A 19,295-nucleotide genomic window follows, 5' to 3' on the forward strand; every position below is an offset into this window, starting at 1 on the left:
TGCCAGGCTGCAAGCAAATGATGGGTCATTTACTCCTTTGTATCCTCAACATGTACCACAGGCCCTGTATGTAGTAGGTGCTTAATCAATCTGCTGAACTGAATGGCTTCTTGTTTCACTGAATAACTAGTTAGGATTCACAATTGTGGTTCACTGGGCCAAGGAAGGAATATCTCTTTCCCTTTTAGTAACCGAGTGTTTCTTTCAGCAGCATATATGTCAACTCTATAACTAAACAATATCATCCATCCCATCTCCACTGTCAGTAACATTTTTATCAATTGTCACCAACCTCCCACCTGGTCTCCATAATTCCATTCCTTTGCTTTGGCAGCCCCACCCACTCCGAACAAGTGGTTTAAACATGCATATTAAATCAAGTCGAATTTGAAAGAGAGCAAGGAAGGTTATATGGAAAAGTTTGGAGAGAGGAAAGGGAAGGGGGAAATGATATAATTATATTATAGCCTCAAAAAATCATCTATTAATGCTGTAAAAACCCTCCAAATTTGATTTTCAACTTTAACTTTCAATTAAGAATGAGATTCAACTCTTTGCCATGGCCTACAATGCCACAGGATCTGGTTTGTTGTCTACTCCATCTCACGGCTCTAGTGCCCCACCTGCCTGCCCCAGCCACTGTGGTCTGTTTTCAGTATCAAGACTATGCCAAGCTCTTTCTAGCCTTAGAATCTGTGGGCATGGCTGCTATATTAACAACTAGTCTCTTTCCTGTGGTGGTGGTGGTGGTGGTGGTGGTGGTGGTGTGTGTGTGTGTGTGTGTGTGTGTGTGTGTGTGTGTGTGTGTGTGTGTGTATTGAGGGGGCAGTGTTAGATTTGGGCCTGCCCTTCCACCATGTGTGTTCCTGGGGCTGAATTTAGATAGTCAGGTATGAGAGCAAGCACTTTTATGTGATGAGCCATCTTGTTGGTACCTAGACTTTCTTTCGCTTCCTTTTTACTTGGTCTTTAGCATGCCTTTCTCACTGGATTTGAAACATCCTCAATGTGACTACCATGCCTGCACTGTTTATCAGTGTAGCCTGAGGACTTGTCAGTGTTCACTGAGTGACTGAATGACATTTGAAGTAAATCAGTTGAGTCTGGCAGACAAGATATATTCAGTTTCCTTTGTTGTTTTAGGTAACAAAACGTTACATATTTATCTAGCAGTTTAATTGCTGTGGTGTTTCTGACCATGCTCAGTACAGCTGAACAGATTTATAGAAGATGTAAGTCAAATCAAGAAGAAGACAGTTTAAGAAAGTCTGCTATTTAGGCCTTTATGCTTGTGAGTAACTCAAGAACGGTAATTATAATTACTATAAGCCAGTGCTTCTCAACAGACAGCAACCTTGCTCAGCCTCTAAGCACCTGGCAATGTCTGGAGTTATTCTCAGTTGTCAAACTGACAGGAAAAAGCAAAGACTGTGTTACTGGCCCACAGTGTGTAGATACCAAGAATGTTCGGCATTATATCAGCAGAAATACCAATGGTACTAGCCAGAAAAAACAAAAAAGAAATATGACTACCATCTACTTTGCAAAAAGAAGAAAATAGTCAGTGAGGGGTATCAGTGTTCTCTGGGGGCTTTTCTAGCTCAATAATGAAGTATTAACAAGCATTCTTTTATCAGTGAGTGCATACATTTGTGTTCTGTTGTGACTGGGTTATCTCAGGATATTTTGTAGTTCCATCCATGTGCCTAAGAATTTCATCAAGTCATTGTTTTTAATAGTTGAATATTACTCCATTGTGTAGATGTACCACATTTTCTATATGCATTCCTCTGTCAAAGGGCATCTGGGTTCTTTCCAGTTTCTGGCTATTATAAATAAGGCTGCTATGAACATAGCATGTGTCTTTGTTGTATGTTGGATCATCTTTTGGGTATATGCCCAGGAGTGGTATAGCTGGGTCCTCAGGTAGTACAATGTCCAATTTTCTGAGGAACCGCCAGACTGATTGTATGAACTTCCAGAGTGGTTGTATCAGTTTACAATCCCAGCAATAATAGAGGAGTGTTCCTATTTCTCTACATCCTCGCCAGCATCTGCTGTCACCTGAGTTTTTGATCTTAACCATTCTGACTGGTGTGAGGTAATATCTCAGGGTTGCCCCAAAAGCTTAGAATAACTAAGAAAAAATTCACAGACCATATGAAGCTCAAGAGGAAGGAAGACCAAAATGTAGATACTTCATTCCTTCTTAGAAGAGAGGACAAAATATTCACAGGAGGAAATACAGGGACAAAGAGTGGAGCAGGGACTGAAGAAAAGGTCATTCAGAGACTGCCCCACCTGGGGATCAATCCCATATACAGTCACCAAACCCAGTCACTCTTGCTGATGCCAAGAAGTGCTTGCTGACAGGAGCCAGAAATGGGTGTCTCCTGAGAGGCTCTGCTAGAGCCCTACTGATACAGATGAGGATGCTTGCAGCTAACCATTGGACTGAACAAGTGGACCCAATGGAGGAGTTAGAGAGAAGACTGAAGGAGTTGAAGGGGTTTGTAACCCCATAGGAAGAACAACATAAACCCACCAGAGCTCCCAGGGACTAAACCACCAACCAATGAGTACACGTGGAGGGACCCATGACTCCAGTCGCATATGTACTAGAGGATAGCATTGTCCAGCATCAATAGGAGGAAAAGTCCTTGGTCCTGTGAAGGCTTGTGCTCCCAATATAGGGTAATGTCAGAGGTTGGAGTGGTGGGTGGGGATGGGAGCATCCTCATAGAAGCAGGGGGACGTGGGAGAGGGTATGGGAGAGGGGAGAAAGGGGATAACATTTGAAATGTAAATACATAAAATATCCAAGAAAATTAAAATTATTTTAAAAAACCCAAGTATTCTTTTTACTAAGATTTACTTCTGTTCTTCTAAGCAGGTTTCTGCCAATTTTAAACAAAAATTCCATTGATGTGCTTTAGGAAATTACTGGATCCTCTGAAATTATACCATAACTGAGAGGAGAAGTCATCCAGGACAACCCAAAAGACAAAAACACTGACGTGGAAAGAACTTTGTGTTTCTAGTCCATACCTTAAAAAAATCCCCAACCATCATGTTTTATGGAATGCATGTTCTATAAAATGCTGATAAAGAAAGTGCCCTATATAGCTTCCTGAAGTAGCAGGCCACTGTGCTGAAGGCTCATATCGGCATCTTCATAGCTGTCTGGATAACATATTTTACTGGGCTGTGAGGAGACATGAGAGGCAATTTATATAAGCTCCAGTGTAATATCAGGCACAGACTAGATGTACAATGAACTTTCTATTTCTTCTCCTAGGATTTTTGAGAGGCTGGACTAAAGAATGCTTTGAGAACTGAAAATTGATGCACACTGTCGGACCCCTAGTACATGCTCTGCAGAGGCTCACTTTTCTGCCATGTATTCTTGACACCAAAATCCTGAGTCCTGTCACTGAAAGAAGAGACCAGGTAAGCTGAGAAATGTGACAGCTTTGGGCTTCAGTTGTGGCTGATCCTTGGCAAGTTACATTTTTTTTCCCTGTTGGTAAAAGAGGGATAATGTCTACCTGATGCTATGAGACATGCATGAATATATGTGAAAGTCCTAACATATACATAAATAATGGGTGTTTATGAATGTTAAAGGGGCCAGCATGGTGGCTCAGTCAGTAAAAGCTATTGTAGAACAAGTCTCGTGACTGTAGTTTGATCACTGGAACTTAAATGAAGGTAGAAAGAAAGAACGGGCCCCACAGGGTTGTCCTTTCACTACTACGTGCACATCATGCCACACACCCTCCCATCATGTATATGTACACACACACACACACACACACACACACACACACACACACACACACGTATGCATGCACACACACAGATAAACTGAAAAAGTTAATTTTAAACTCTTTTCTCATTTACATTTCATAAATCCCACCTATATAGTCTTTTGGTAATAGAATAACTCCCTGGATAGTTGATAAAATTTAAAATTCAAATATTCATGTTCTGGCATTTATCTTTCTTTATAGCTATCTTTATTCATATAAGGGGATAATATTTCATTTAGATATGGTTTTAATGTTTTAGTCCATGAGCTATCAGTTTAAACTACTAAGGGATTTTGGCTAAGTTCATAAAGCATCTGGTATAGCACCATGTTCTGTTTCTCAATTAGGCACTCCCTGGGTACCCGAGAATCAACATTGAGGCAAAAGATGAAACAGGCCCTTGGTTGAGAAGAATTTTACCAAAGTAATGGTTTTTGTTTGTTTGTTTGTTTCTTTGCTTGTTTTCAGACAAGGCCTTACTTATATAGCTTAGAGCGGTCTGGAGTTCTTTGTATAAGCCTAGGTTGGCCACAAAATGATAATCTACCTGCTAATCCCCTAAGTGCTTAGAATACTTGGTGTAGTGAGTGACTGAGCTCAAACACAAAGCTGCTACCTATTACAGTAGAGAGTTCAGTGTTGCCATAGTTTTTTTTTTAATGAGATGAGATTGAACACTTAAACGTCTCAAAAAAAATTCATCAATTATAAAGATTGCTAGGCAGTTTCCAATCTCAATGAGAACTTCGACACCAAGAAAATGAACATGACAGAATTATTTCACAAAAATATTTCAGTTAGCATTTATAAACACATTAGAAACAAACCAAAAACAGAGAAAATATTAATAATACAAAATTAATGAAGATATGGACAGTTTAGAACTGAAAATACAATAACCCAAATAATTGGTAAGTCAAATAGAGTAATTGAGATGAAAGAGAAAAAAATTAGTAAACTTGAAAACAAAATAGTATGTAGTCTGAACAACAGAGGAAATAGCCTCGGGGAAAGTTTCCTGTTAGTGAGACTGGTCTGTCAGAGTCCTGTGCAGAAAGAAAGAAGGGAATATTATAAAAGCATATGTAGAACTGGGTGGCAGTGGCACACACCTTTAGTCCCAGCACTTAGACAGCAGAGGAAAGTGGATCTGAGGCTAGCCTGGTCTACCTAGAGTTCCAGGACAGTCAGGACTACACAGAGAGATCCTGTCTCAAAAAATAAAAGAAAACAAAACAACAAAAACATATAAAGAAAACCATCTTAGAAGCACTTCAAGAAAAGTCATGTGCTATTGCTCTACAGGAACAGTAGCTTCAATGACAGGGCGTTTCTCAGCCAAAGCTATGGGTGCAAGAAGGAAGATTACCAACACAAAAACCTAAAACAGCATGGAGGCAGGAGGACGAAACAGAACAAAATACAAACAAACTAAAATGTCAGAGTTAAGCCCTGATGTGCTAACAATGACAATTAATAATAATAATTCCCAATTGTACCATTTTCTGATTTGTATTTTGTCTTGAAATGGTAGCTTTTTGAATAAAAAAATAATGTGCAAAATAGTCTACAAAACATCAGGTATGCATTCCAGATGTTAAGGCACGTCCCTTTACTTCCAGCAGGCGCAGGCAGCTCTCTGAGTCTGACGCCAACCTGGTCTATAAAATGAGTTTCAGGACAACCAGGACTACATAGAGACATTTTTTCTAAAAAACAAAACAAAACAAAAAACCAAGAAAGTGTGTGTGTGTGTGTGTGTGTGTGTGTGTGTGTGTGTGTGTGTGTGTGTGAGAGAGAGAGAGTGTGTGTGTGTGTGTGTGTATGTGTGTGTGTATGTGTGTGTGTGTGTGTGTGTGTGTGTGTGTGTGTGTGTCTGGCTTGTTTCACTTAATATAAAGGTCACCAGTTCCATTCTCTTTCCTGCAAGTATTACCGTTTCATTCTCTTTTGCAGCTGAATACATTTCTTTATGTACACATGCCAACTTTTCTTTATCTAGTCATCTATCAATGAGTATATTAGCTATTATGACTATACCAGCTACAGACACGGGTGTATAAGTATCATTATGGGATGCTGACTTGGGGGTCTTTGGCTTTACACACAGGAGCGGTCTCTCTCTGGGCCATATGGTAGTAGCATTTCTAATTTGTAAGGAAGCCCCATCCTGATTTCTGCACTGACTGCAGCAGTTTCCAGCCCCATCACCCGAATCCTAACCAGCACTTGTTCTTATGGGTTTTCTTGAGGGAGAGTGAGATGGAATTGCAGAAAGTTTCAATTTGCATTTTCCTGATGGCTAAAGATTAAACAATTTCAAAATATATATTAGACATTTGCAATTTTTTGGTATGTATATATAGGTTTATGTTTGGGGGTGTGTGGGGTGTAGGTCAGGAGTCAACCTTGGGTAGTTTTCCTTTGTAGCTCTCATCGTGTATTTCTGAGCCAGCCTCTCACTGGCCTTGGACTCACTGATCTGTCTAGGGTGGCTGGGCTGTGAGTGAGCCCCAGAGGTCTGCAGTGCTGGATTACACATCTGTGCCATAATGCTTGGCTTTTGATATGGGCCCTGGGGATAAAACTTGAGTTCCCATGTTCACATGGCAAATACTTTATCAACTGAGCCACCTCTCTAGTTCTGCACTTCTTTTGAGACAACCTATTTATTGGCTGGATTATTTGTTGTTGTTTTTCCATATGTTTACATTTTAGAGCTCACTATAGATTGTAGCTATTAAGCCCCTGTCTGGTGTGTGATTGGGAAAGGTTTTTCTCTCACCTCCGGACTGTTTCTTCACTCTGGTGATTATTATTTTGTTGTGTAGAGGCTTCATGATTTCATATAAAATTTCATTTAATCCCATTAGTCGATTTGGGGGCTATTTCTTGTGCTGCTGGAGTCCTTTTGAGAAATTTCTTGCTTATGCCCATATTTTGAAATGTTTTATTTCTGTTTTCCTCTGGCAGTTTAAGCATTTCAGGTTTATCAATAAGGTCTTTGATCCATTTCTAACTGATTTGTTTTTATAAGATGAGCAATCTGGATCAAATTTCCTTCTTCTATATGTAGATATCCAGTTTTCCAAATGCTACTTATTAAAGAGGCTTTTTTCTTTCTTTTTCACCCAATATATGTCTTTTGACAGTTTGACTAAGATTCGGTGGCTGTAGTTGTGTGAATTTATTTTTGGGTCCTCAATTTTATTCTGTTGGTCTGTATTTCTGCTTTTGTGCTAATGCAACACTATACTTGTTAGTACAGCTCTGTAGTCCAATTTTCCATCCGCTCCTTTGAGAGCAGCTATTTTTGATCAGTGTAACTCCCTTGAGGCCCATCCAAGTTATTCCACACATCAATAGTTCATTGGTTTTTATTGCTGAATAGTATTCCATAGCATAGATGGATCATACTCTTTTTAACCATTTATAAATTACAAGACTTTTGGGTTGCTTCCAATTTGGACTATTAAAGTTACACATTTATTTATAGTTTATGTGGATGGTTTCATTTCTCTGGGAACAATGCCCAGGAATGTAATTGCTAGATTATATGGTAAAAAAAATAGTTGTTTTTTTTAAAGGAATAGACATTAACACATCCTTTGATTACTGTTTACATATTATATTTTTTAGATGTTAATTTAAAATTTTAATTGACAGATAATAGCAGTATATATTTATAGCACAGTGGTGTTATAATCTGATACAAGTACATAATGGGTAATGATAAAATCGGGGCAATTAGCATTTTTAGCTCCTTCAACATTCCTCATTTCTTTGTAGTGAGAGCATTCCAATTCCTCTCTTCTGGCTCTTTAGAAATATATAATAAACTGTTGTGAACTGAAGTCACCCTACTGTGCTGTTGTTGGCTGAACAAAGGAAGATGAAAAGCCTTGCGTTTTCAAACCAGTGCTGCAACATCTATTTTTATAGAACCTGAAAATGATGAAGCTGAAGCATCAGTGAGGGGTCTGACTCATGGAAGGAAGGGAGTCACTTCAAAGAAATTGAGGGAAATTATAAGAAATGGAAATATGATAAAAATTATTTTTGTTACTAATTTACCACATAGTTTCATATGAAACAGATTTTTGAATATATGTGTAATTTATATTAATAAAGATATTTATTTATATTTGAAACAGAGTCTAAGTCATGGCTCAAGATGGCTTAGAACTGGCTATGGAGCCCAGGCTGAACCTGAACCTGAGTCAATCTTCTTGCCTCAGTTTCTTGTGTGCTTACATTGTACAAAGGCAGGAGGCTCTGTGGCAGATTTGAGGCCATCCTTGTCTACACAGCAAGTTTTAGAGGAGTCAGGGATATGTAGTCCAACTCTGACTTAATAGGAAAAAAATCCAATAACTAATTAAATAAATAAACACTAAAATTGTTTGTTAGCACTTTTTGAACTAGAACTGAGAAGGCATTGAAGCATCTTATGGACGCTTCATGGATAGATACGTTTATTGATTGGAGAACTGCAGGCCACAAGCTCAGAGGACAATAGAGCCTTGAAGAGTTGGCACTGTTCATTGCCTACTGGAAGAAAAGTTACTGAAAATACTCAAGGCACTGTCTTTTCGCAGTGACTCTGTAGCTTATAGATTGAAACATTTAACTGCAAACATGGATACTTCAATAGCAACCCACTTTCTGAACTGTGTTCTTACCAACAGACCCATGTCAGTGCAGCCTGATCTGCTGTTTTGCTTCTATCAGTCACATGGTATCAGTAGTAAATAATCCTAGGAGAAGACTTTCTTTTATGTGAATGATTAGACACAAACAGAAGTGGTGCTACAATATTTAAAGTGCTGAATAACTTGTTTGAAGCTCATGGTTTATGTTGGAACACTGTTGTTTATACTCGCATGGCACTTCAAAAGCAATGGTGAGGAAAACTGCTGGCACCATGTACAGATTTGGGCAGTAGCATCAAGCATACCGCTGGGGACTGTATCCTTTACTGCTATAAACTCACTAAAAAAAATCCAACTTTACTTAAGAATGTCTTTGTTGAAGCAGCAAAACTGCTAATTTGTTAAAACTGGCTGCTGGATTTGGTATTCCTAGGAAGTAGGATGAGATACTTTTGGTATAGACTGTCGCACAATGGCTTCTCTGTGATTAAGCTGTGAGCATTAACTAGCTAGTTTTCATGGAATACTATTTTTGCCCAAAAGAACAACTAACTGATGGATTATGATGATTCAACATTATGATTAAATATTTGAAATCTGGTGAATGTTTTGTTGAAAATGAAGAGAGCCTATGATTTTTATGATAAACAACTGATGTGTTTGTTGTCAATGATAACAAATTTGTGATTTCTGAAAACTCGATTCTGCCATTGTGAGCTTGACAGCATTTCAAAACTTAAGCTTCCCCCAGTGAATACAGTGATGGCATCAATGTTTTTTTATACTGCATAAAATGTACGAACATTTTGAATGTTTTTCTAACCCAGTGAACTGATATTTTCCAAATACTATGTAAAAGGGGAGGGGTGTCAAATATCCATTCAAAATACAAATTTAACCTAATAGTATGTAAAAATTCACTGACATCCTTTCAGGCCCCATGCTGCATTGACATTAAAGAAATTACCGTCTGTAGAGCTTTGTTTTGGTGTAGTCTTAAGGAATGCACATAAAGATCAGGAAAAGTTATTAAAACATTCCTCCCTTTTCCAGCTAACGTTCAGCGTCATTTTCATACCTGTGAACCTCTGCTTTTGTCATAGACTTGAACTAAAACCACATCAACATATTTTGAATGAAGAAGCAGGTAAGTGATCTTTTATGTACTAAGCCAAAGGATAAAGAGATGGGTGGAAGTCTCACAATAACATTTCTTCTCATGGAATTTAAGTCTTAGAAAATAGTTCTTTTTCATCAAAAACTGTTATTTACAGCAGGACAGGTTATTTACAGCAGGACAGATTGGATTTATTATTTTTACCTTAATTTCAAATAGTTTAAAATAAAGTATAAAGTAAAGTATCACTGACTATTTAAAGCCAAACCAATAACAATCATCAAAGAGTTTTCATCTTCCAACATAAAGCAGAAGGATGTGACTGAAATGATAGGAAGGAAAGCGAGAGATACAAGAACACTGCTGGAAGTAGAGTAACAACATCTGAAAGGAAATCCTAAATTAAAAATTCGTGCTGGGGCCAGTGAGATGGCTCAAAGGGTAAAGGTACTTGCCATCAAGCTGATGACTTGAACTTAGTCCCTGGGACACACATGGTAGCAGGAGAGACTCTCCTCATTTGTCTCCTGATTTCCATATGTGCATGCAGCGTGAAATGCGCATGCCCTCATAAACACACACAAAATAAATAAAATATAATAAAAGTTTGCTGTAAAAACCAAATCAAGTATAAAAACATCAAAGGAAAGTATAGCTAGTAAGTAAGTATGGAGAGGAAACGAAATCCTGAAAAAATATTCCATGTTCTTCTCATCTTCCTACTTGTTTTCTACTTGTCTCATGTGATCTTTGTTCCTTTCTTTTGAATTAAGCTTAGCATGTGCAAGGTCCTAGCTAGGTTCCATTCCTAGCACCACACAGCAGACAAAACACACAACACACAACATCTCCCGTCATCATGTAATTAAGGGGGAGATGAACACAGGTATGGGAGTGCATGCCCCTAATCCCAGTTAATGGTTATAGGCATGTGGATCAAAGGCGGCAAGCACAGGCGGATCTCTGTGACTTAGTGTATAGCCTGGTCTAGTCAGTCAGTTTCAGGATACCCAGGGCTATGTGTAGAAACATGTCTTGAAAGAAAGAAAAGAAGGAAGGAAGGAAGGAAGGAAGGAAGGAAGGAAGGTAGGGAGGGAGAGGGAGGAAGGGAGGAAGGAGAAAGGGAAGGACAAAACAGATGAAATAAATAGAAAAGAAAGATGAAGATGGATATAAAGCTAAATTTATAAATTGTTCAAGTAATAGGCAGAGAAATTAACATACTTGATTATGAAAGCATCACTATCTGTTGTTTATATAAATCCACTATATACATGAAGAGGTTAATACATTAAAAGTGAACAGAGAGAAAAAGATTTATCACACAAGCAATAATAAAGATCTTAAATAAAAAATATGTAACAGTATTAAATTGGACAAAGTGGAATTCAAAACAATGAAGATAAAGAGGGATATCTCATAATAATAAAGGAGTCAATTCATCAAGAAGACATAACAACCCTCAGTGTGCATGCATTTAATAAACTTTCAAAAGTATATGAAAAGCCCAGATTGATAGAACTTAAAAATAACGAAAATCAAAATCATGGTTGGAAAGTTCAGCTCTCAGCAACCAACAGAACAAGTAATAAAAAATTCATATGATATAGGAGATACAGACCACACTCGCAGTCAGTCTGACTTAATTGATAATGATGGAAACGTCATTCAAGAACAACAGGCCACATATTCTTTATAGATTACATATTAAACATTTTGTAAGATAAATCATATGTTGCCCATAAAATTGTCAATAAACATAAAAGAGCTGAAACAATGCACAGTATATTCTTTGGTAACAACAAAATTAAATAAAAATAAAAATAGGGGTGTTTAGAGCGATGGCTCAGTGGCGAACAGCACTTGTTGCTCTTGTAGAGGATGTGAGTCAGTTCAGAGCACACACATGGTGGTTCACAACACTGAAACTCCAGATTATAAGAGCAAGACGATTAGGAGGTTTTCTGTGAGCCTTTTGTCTCCTAGTAATGTCAGAGGCTGTACCAATAAAGTCTTACCAGTATGACTTCCCAAACAGGAGCTAAGCAAGGACAAAAAAAATGCTAACATTGGAATGATGGTGGAAAGCCCACAAGGCTTCAACCCTACATGAAGAAATACAGGCAACTAAGGAGTACTAAAGGTAGGAGAATAGTCTTCCCCAGGGAAGATCATACCAATTGGTTCTCCAATACCAAATGGGCAATGCTGAAAACATATATACAAGTAGTATTATATAGACTGAGAAGATCGCATTTAGGAATATATATTTAAGTACATATACACATGTCACAACAATTATTACAACAGAGACCATGAATTTGAAAGAGGACAAGGTGGGGGTATATAGAAGGACATGGAAGAAAGGAGTAAATGATGTAGTTATATTATAATCTCAAAAATAATAAAAATAATTTAAAAATATAAAAAGCTCTTAAATATTTGACGGTCCATTAAAAAGAAAGTCTCTACAAATAAGCCATATGTCAAAAGAACAATTATTTTTCACATGAAAATTAAAAAAAACCAACTGTATCAAAATTTGTGAGAAGCAGTTAATTTGGTGCTTACATAGAAATTTATAGCTCAAAATGCTCTTATTATAAAAAAAAAGAACATTAAAAATCAATGAGCTAAGTTTCGTTTTATTTTGCGACAGGTTCTAACTATGTAGCGTGGCCTGAAACTTGCTGTGTAGATCAGGCTGGCCTCAAACTCACAGAAATCTACTTGCCCTGCCTCTCAAGTGTTGGGATTAAAGGCACACACCGTCTTACCTGGCCCAGCGAGCTATGTTTCTATAGTAAGAAACTAGAACAAGAACGAAAATCAATAACAAAAGAAGCCAACAAAATCAAAAGCTACAGCTCAGAAAAAGTAAAAGCCCCAAGTCTGATGTCATGACACACACCTTTAATTCCACCATTCTGGAGGTGAGGGAGGAGGACAGCCAGGAATTGATGGTCATCCTTAACTACAAAACAAGTCCTAGGTTACCCAGGCTACGTGTAGCTTTGTCACACATACACAAAAGCAGGGGCTGGTGGACGATTTAGTTGATAAATTGCTTGCCAGGCAAGCATGAAGACCTATGTTTGATCTCCAGTAGCCATGTAAAAGTCATTATGTACTGATGATTCAGTGTTAGGGAGGCAGAGACAGTAGGATCTCTGGGGCACAGAAACAAACATACACAAGCACCAAAAGAAAAAAACCACACTTCAGGGAACTTGATAGTTCATAAGTTAAAATAGTAGTGGTGATAGTAGTAGTAGTAGTAGTAGTAGTAGTAGTAGTAGTAGTAGTAGTAGTAGTAGTAGTAGTAATAGAAGTCATTACAACCATAAGTGAAAGAAGGGCTATCCCTACAGATCTGTAGACATTTAAAACAATAATGAGTAAAGGAATATATTTCTTGAGAGACAAATTGCTAATATGTAATTAAGAAATGATCATTAATATTAGTAGCCACAAAGCAACTTTGACCAAGTTTCAGCAAACTAAATAAACAAGGTATCACAACATGACCACATAGGCCTCATAGGCCTTATCTGGGGACTGCAGCTACTGCACATGACGTCTTCATTCTAACTAAATGATGGACAAAGAAAAAGCATTTAACACACTTCTACATTCACTTGTGAGAAAAATACCTACCTAATAAACAATCTGCCTTGGGACAAAACCACTAGGGCTCACATCACACCGTACAGGGAAAAATTAAGTGCTTTGCCTCTTTGACTAGGAGTGAGCAAAGATAAAGATGTCCACTTAGTTCTTTCCCACAACACTGTACTGATGGTTTTAACCTACAGTTAAACCAGTGCAGTAAGACAAGAAAAAGAAGTAAAAGATATAACAATTACATATGAAGACTTACAATTCTAATTCATAGATACTTGTTCATGTACATGGAACATGCTAAGTAATCACAAGAAAAGCAAGCAGCAAGGTTACATAATTCAAGATCAATAGTCTACGTAAGATCCATACTCTGGCAACAAACTACCAGAAATTACTTAAGGTATTCCATGTCCAAAAAAATTAGCACCATGAAATGCTTAAGAATAAATTGAACAAAATTTGTGTACAGCCTGATTATTTAAATTAAAATTAGAAATTAAGACTATATAAGTAAATGGGTTGAGAGAACAGATTAGGACATTATTATTCATAAATAAAGCCATATAATTCAGTGGATTATATCTAAAGACTTTTACATTAGTATCAATTTGTATATAAATCAATTTTATTTTAATGGCTATATTAATTTCTTAATGTGAATGATAGTTTCCTACTTTTTTAAAATCAAAAGCAGTCTGGTGAAGTAGAGTATTTGTTTTTGTTAGTAAACTCAACGATTATGTGTGTTCAGCTGGGGCTCAAAAGTTTTATCAGATTTTAGATTTTTAGATTATAAATGTTCAGCCTGTACATAAAACTGCTTTACTCAGATGATGGGATCTAAATAGTAACACTACATTATAGAATATTTTTCCATGTAATAGTGCTACTTAACAATGCACTGGCTTTTTTATGGGTTTCTGTAATGTTTGGGCTTTTTGCTCATTGTAGAGTTTCAGGGCCCAATCATACATGCATGCTCCAATTCTCTGACGCTTCCCCAGTTCTGACATCACTTTATTCTATGATTGTCTGTCCACCCTGGCTTCCCAATGCATAGGCTGACATCAACTCCCTGATTACTGGCTTTATGTCATCAGTGTTTTGTACCTCATGAGGCTGTGCACCAAGCGCCACCCCTAAATGCTTCTAGAATCTGCTGGGCTTGCCTTTTCAGATCCCTTCCCTGCATGGCAATAGAGAATTTTCCTTGGGTTACACTGATTTCTCATGGCTTGGATATATGGTGCTGCTTGCAAACGGGAGGAAGTTGGCACTAGGGTTGGCCTGTGTTGCCAGGAGGACGGTATTTCCATTTCTCCCACCTTAAAAAGGAAATCTCTCGACGTAAATTCTGACACATACTTATATACTTGCTTGCTTAGCTGTTTAGTCAAGAATGCCAGCTAGGTGGGTGCTTAACGTTCTGCTAAAGAGAGAGCTAAAATAGACAACCAACCACAGGTGACCAGACAAATGGTACAGGTTTGAGGATCTTCAATCTGAAAGCCTAAATGTTTCAAAATCTAAATATTTTAGTGTTAATCTTATATGAGAACTGGTAATGACCACACCTTACATTGTTTTATGCCAAAAATTTAAAATAAGTCTGTAAAGTTATCTTCACACTATGTGTGTAGAAGGGATAGTTACAACAAATGAACTGTGTTTAGACCTATGTTTTATCACCAAGACATCTCATTATTTATATGTAATTGTTATAAAAATATCAAAAAATCAATGCAAACCACCAAAACAAAAACAAAAGCCAAATCTGTTCTACTTCTGTTCACAAACATTTTGACTAAATGTTCTAGGAGTATACCTGAACTTTTTAACTTGGTTGTATAACTTTTACAAGGTTATCCCCTTAGCAATCTATTTTCTATTTTCTAACAAACAAGCTTTCTCAGTTAAAAATATTAGATTTATCTTACGTGTGTATGTGTGTTTTTGCATACACGAATGTACTGTATGTACACCACATGCATGACTGGTACCTGCAGAGATTAGAAGAGGGAACTGGAGTTCTAAGCAGTTGCGAGCTACCATGTGGGTGCTGGGAACCAAACCTGTGTCCCCTCTAAGAATAGCACACGTTTTAAAAACCACTCAAGTATTTTTCCAGCTTCAAATTAGCTTCCTCAAAACCAAGTTCATATTTTTTCAGGCTCATGAATGCAGCATTTAAGGTTCTTCATATCTGACCACAGTTCCCACTAAAGCCACTAATGTTCCTCTTTTCTTATACATTCCGTATTAAACACATAGCACATTTCTTACTGGTCCTACAGCTTCTGTCTCTTTTGTATACTGTATAGACCTTTCTCTTTATCATTTGGCAATCTCTCAACCAGTCTTTGAATATCCAGTTCAAAATTTCAGGGTCTCATTGGTTTGGTCTGGAACTTGCTGTGTAGGTAGTTTGTGCTTTCCTTGAACTTGTGATCCTCCTGCCTCAGCCTGCTGAGTGTTAGATTACAACTGTGCACCAGTACTCTCAGCTTAGGTCATTGTTCTGCTGAAAGGGTTCCCAACTTTGTTTCCTTCCTGTCCTGGATTAGCATGCACTGCTTTGTTGCCTTAATTAGAGAGCAGTATTTTTGAGGACACTGTATACTTGTTTGTGTAACTGAATCCAGAACTGAAAATGTCCTGGCACGTAGTAGGAGCCCTATGAATAGTTGTTAGATGAATAAGGGAATCAAGGAATAGCTCCAAATTTAGGCGACAGGGTTTTGAAAAACACGGGATGGTAGGTAGACCCAGGAAGACAGCACAGGACTGGGAAAAGGGCATTTGGAGGAGGAGGAGGAGGAAGAGGAGGAGGAGGAGGAGGAGGAAGAGGAGGAGGAGGAAGAGGAGGAGGAGGAGGAAGAGGAGGAGGAGGAAGAGGAGGAGGAGGAAGAGGAAGAGGAGGAGGATTACTCTAGGAGATGGAAGAACAACTGGGAAAAGGGCATTTGGAGGAGGAGGAGGAAGAGGAGGAAGAGGAGGAGGAGGAAGAGGAGGAGGAGGATTACTCTAGGAGATGGAAGAACAAGTCCAAGAATGAGAGCAGAGATAGTAAGTCAGCTGTGCCATAGCTGACTGTTTGCAATAGCTTGATCTTGTGCTGACTGTATTTCTCTAGTCCCCCTTTAGCTCCTGGAGGGCAGGGTATTTTGGGCCCTCCTTTGTATTCCCTTTGCAGTTGATGCACATGTCCATAGCCACCATTCCGACTATCTTCTAATTACGTGAGGAAAACTGTGGAAGGGCATATGATGATGCAGCACTGACATGTCTGTTAACCCCGGAGGCCAGAAAAATGTGTCAGATCTCCTGGAACTGGTGTTACAGATGGCTTTAAGCCACCACGTGGGTGTCTGGGAATTGAACCTGGGTTCTCTCCAAGAGCAGTCAGTGCTCTCAACCACCGAGCCACCTCCCCAGCTCCAACCTTTTTTTTTCTTCTTCTGAGACAAGGCCTGGAACTTGCTGTGCAGCCTAAGTTGGCCTCAAACTCACAATCCTCCTTTAGTAGCTAGACTGCTGAGATTACAGGAGTGTGTGTGTGTGTGTGTGTGTGTGTGTGTGTGTGTGTGTGTGTGTGTGTGTGTGTGAGAGAGAGAGAGAGAGAGAGAGAGAGAGAGAGAGAGAGAGAGAGAGAATGCCTCTCACAGCATGTCTGGTTTTACAGCTTCTACTCTGCCCTTCATTGTCTGCACCAGAACAGCTCCCATGCACACTCTCCGTCTCCAGCCACATGAGATTGGGGATAAGGTCTTACTGACCTCTGCATCTTTTAAGACACTGAGAGTAGTACAGTTCCTAGTAAATAATGGAAACACAGAGAATATTGTTTTTATCTCCATTTGATGATCTGATTGCAGATCGGATATTTGTGTGCAACTGTGTATTGTGACACAAAACTTATATAGGCCTTCATACTGTGTGGCCTATTTTTGGCAATTTTCATTAAAATAATATCTCATTGTACCTGAAGACTGTCATTTCAATTTTCTTCTTTGTTCCTTCTTGGATGACTCATATCTCTTATACCCAAAGAATATGACAGAAGGGATTCACAGAGGGTTTGGACAAATATGTGAATGACAGAGTCATAAACGTCTGGGTATGAGAAGCGTGGAACACACAAAAGGGAAGGAAGAACTTGTATTTCTGAACTGTCTATTAGGTGCCACAGACTATGTCTCAGGCACTTGACACACGTTACATCTCATTCAATCTTGTACAACGAGTCCATATAAGGACAGACCATCTCAATCTGTAAGGCCAAACCCATATCTGTTCACATGCATCGCTTCTCCAGGTACCAGAGGCAATATTCGTGTTTATTAAAATTTTATCACTCTTTTAATACAGGTGAATCATTAGATTTGCTTTTGCTTCTGAGGAACATAACATTCACTCTCAATTCAGACGACTACAGCTTACGGCTGCTTTCTGACATAACTTGATCAGCTTTTGGCGTCCCAGCGCTCTAAATTACAATGCAATCTGAGATATTCCCACAGCAATAACAGCAATTACATTTGTTCACTGCACTTACCTTTATATTTCATTAAGCTTCCAAATACTGAATAAAGGTAAGTCAAGTCAAGAAAAGAGGTTTCCATTAACCCTGACACTGGCAAATTGTCTCAAATTATAGCATGCCTTCTATTTGTATTTTAGACATATTGAGTGGTTTCTCTTGAGTTACGTATTATATACCTCACCTATGGTTTGAAGAAAATTGGAAACAAATTAGTTTAAGTTACTTCTAATTTTAAAAAAAATAGGGACTTCAAAAAGCATAATGCTCTCAAGTATACAGCAGCACATTTGGCAGAAATCATAACGTTACAAGCAAAGCACTATCCCTCATCTTTGGGAAATAGCTGGAGAAGGTGGGGCTTCATGGACTGCTTTGTTATTTTAGGTCACACAGTCTAAGGTCTGTGGCTATATCTTCGCTTGTGAGACTACTACTCCCTGCCTGGGAAGGGAGTAGGTGGGAAGAGGTGTGGTACACCTTGGAATTAATGATTACCATCACACTCCCAGACAGCTTCTATTACTTGTTTTGGGAAAACTAAAACAGACATTTCTGCTTTGTTAAGGCCATCTCATATGACTAGAGGCAATGGCAAGGGTTCAAATGACAAATTTCAGTTCTGATGGCCCAGCCCCGATCTCTGTACCACTAATTGCTGGAAACGCAACACACCTGACTTTCTTAGTGATTATGGTCCCTGAACTTTACATTAACCGAAGACAAAAGAATAGGATGACCACTAAGGACTGTGTGTCTCATCTCACCTATGACACCCTTAAAAACAACCCAAAACCTCACTTATGTATTTAAAAACTAGTCCCTTCACTTTTGGGACTAGGGGCTGAAAATATGTACATATTCCAAAGAGTTCTTTGTGTGAACAGGTGACCCCTTCCCACAGTCTCTGTAATTAATTGAGAAATTAAAGTTGGTTGGCCTTTGAGAGCTTTTGTAAAAAAAAAAAAAGGCAGAAGGTCTTGGCTATTTTGGAACAAGAGTCCACTATTCTGCCAAAACAGTGTGTTATTGTTATTGAAGTGTCTCTCAACAAAACGGTATTGAGTGGTGAGGACGTGATTTTGATTAGGTGGAATGACTCAGCTCTTCCCCTTAAAGAAGAGAGGACTTGTCAGAGCCTTACTTACCTCATGATCTGGGATCTCAGAGGATAGTGTTTTCCCTAGGATGACCCCGGTCAAGTATGTCCAGCAACGAGCCGTGTTGGCAAGGTTGTAGCCTCCTGTCTCCACCAAGAATTGTGAAGTTAGGAAAGTATAGTCACAAAACAACAGGAGAGGGAAGAGGGGCGGGTAGGAAGGAGAGAAAAGTGTTTTAATAAAAGGGCTAAAAAGACAAATCCAACTTACACAATCTTATTTAAGGATCCCTTAATGAGATTTGTAACCACCCAATGGGTAGACTTCACGGGACCAGTCAGACCGTGCACAGAGTGGAACTTGGAATTTCAAGGGCAGCACAGATTAAAGAGGCTCTCGTCTTCCAGCAAATATTCACCAGAGGAAGGCAAGCACCTCCGTTTCAGCACG

General features: G+C 38.6%; 1 protein-coding gene across 5 annotated transcripts in view; it reads right to left on the reverse strand.

Annotated features, from left to right (window-relative positions):
• Nucleotides 1–19,295, reverse strand: part of Hdac8 (histone deacetylase 8) — a 207,613-nt gene that overhangs the window by 91,487 nt on the left and 96,831 nt on the right. For all 5 annotated transcript variants that reach the window (NM_001126373.2, XM_087600346.1, XM_087600344.1 and 2 more), the window contains exon 9: nt 18,894–18,988. In NM_001126373.2, coding sequence (NP_001119845.2) covers nt 18,894–18,988 — 95 coding nt within the window. The remainder of the gene's footprint in view (nt 1–18,893; nt 18,989–19,295) is intronic.

Source organism: Rattus norvegicus, chromosome X (assembly GCF_021556685.1).
Source record: "Rattus norvegicus strain SHRSP/BbbUtx chromosome X, alternate assembly SHRSP_T2T, whole genome shotgun sequence".
NCBI classification, from domain to species: Eukaryota; Metazoa; Chordata; class Mammalia; order Rodentia; family Muridae; genus Rattus; species Rattus norvegicus.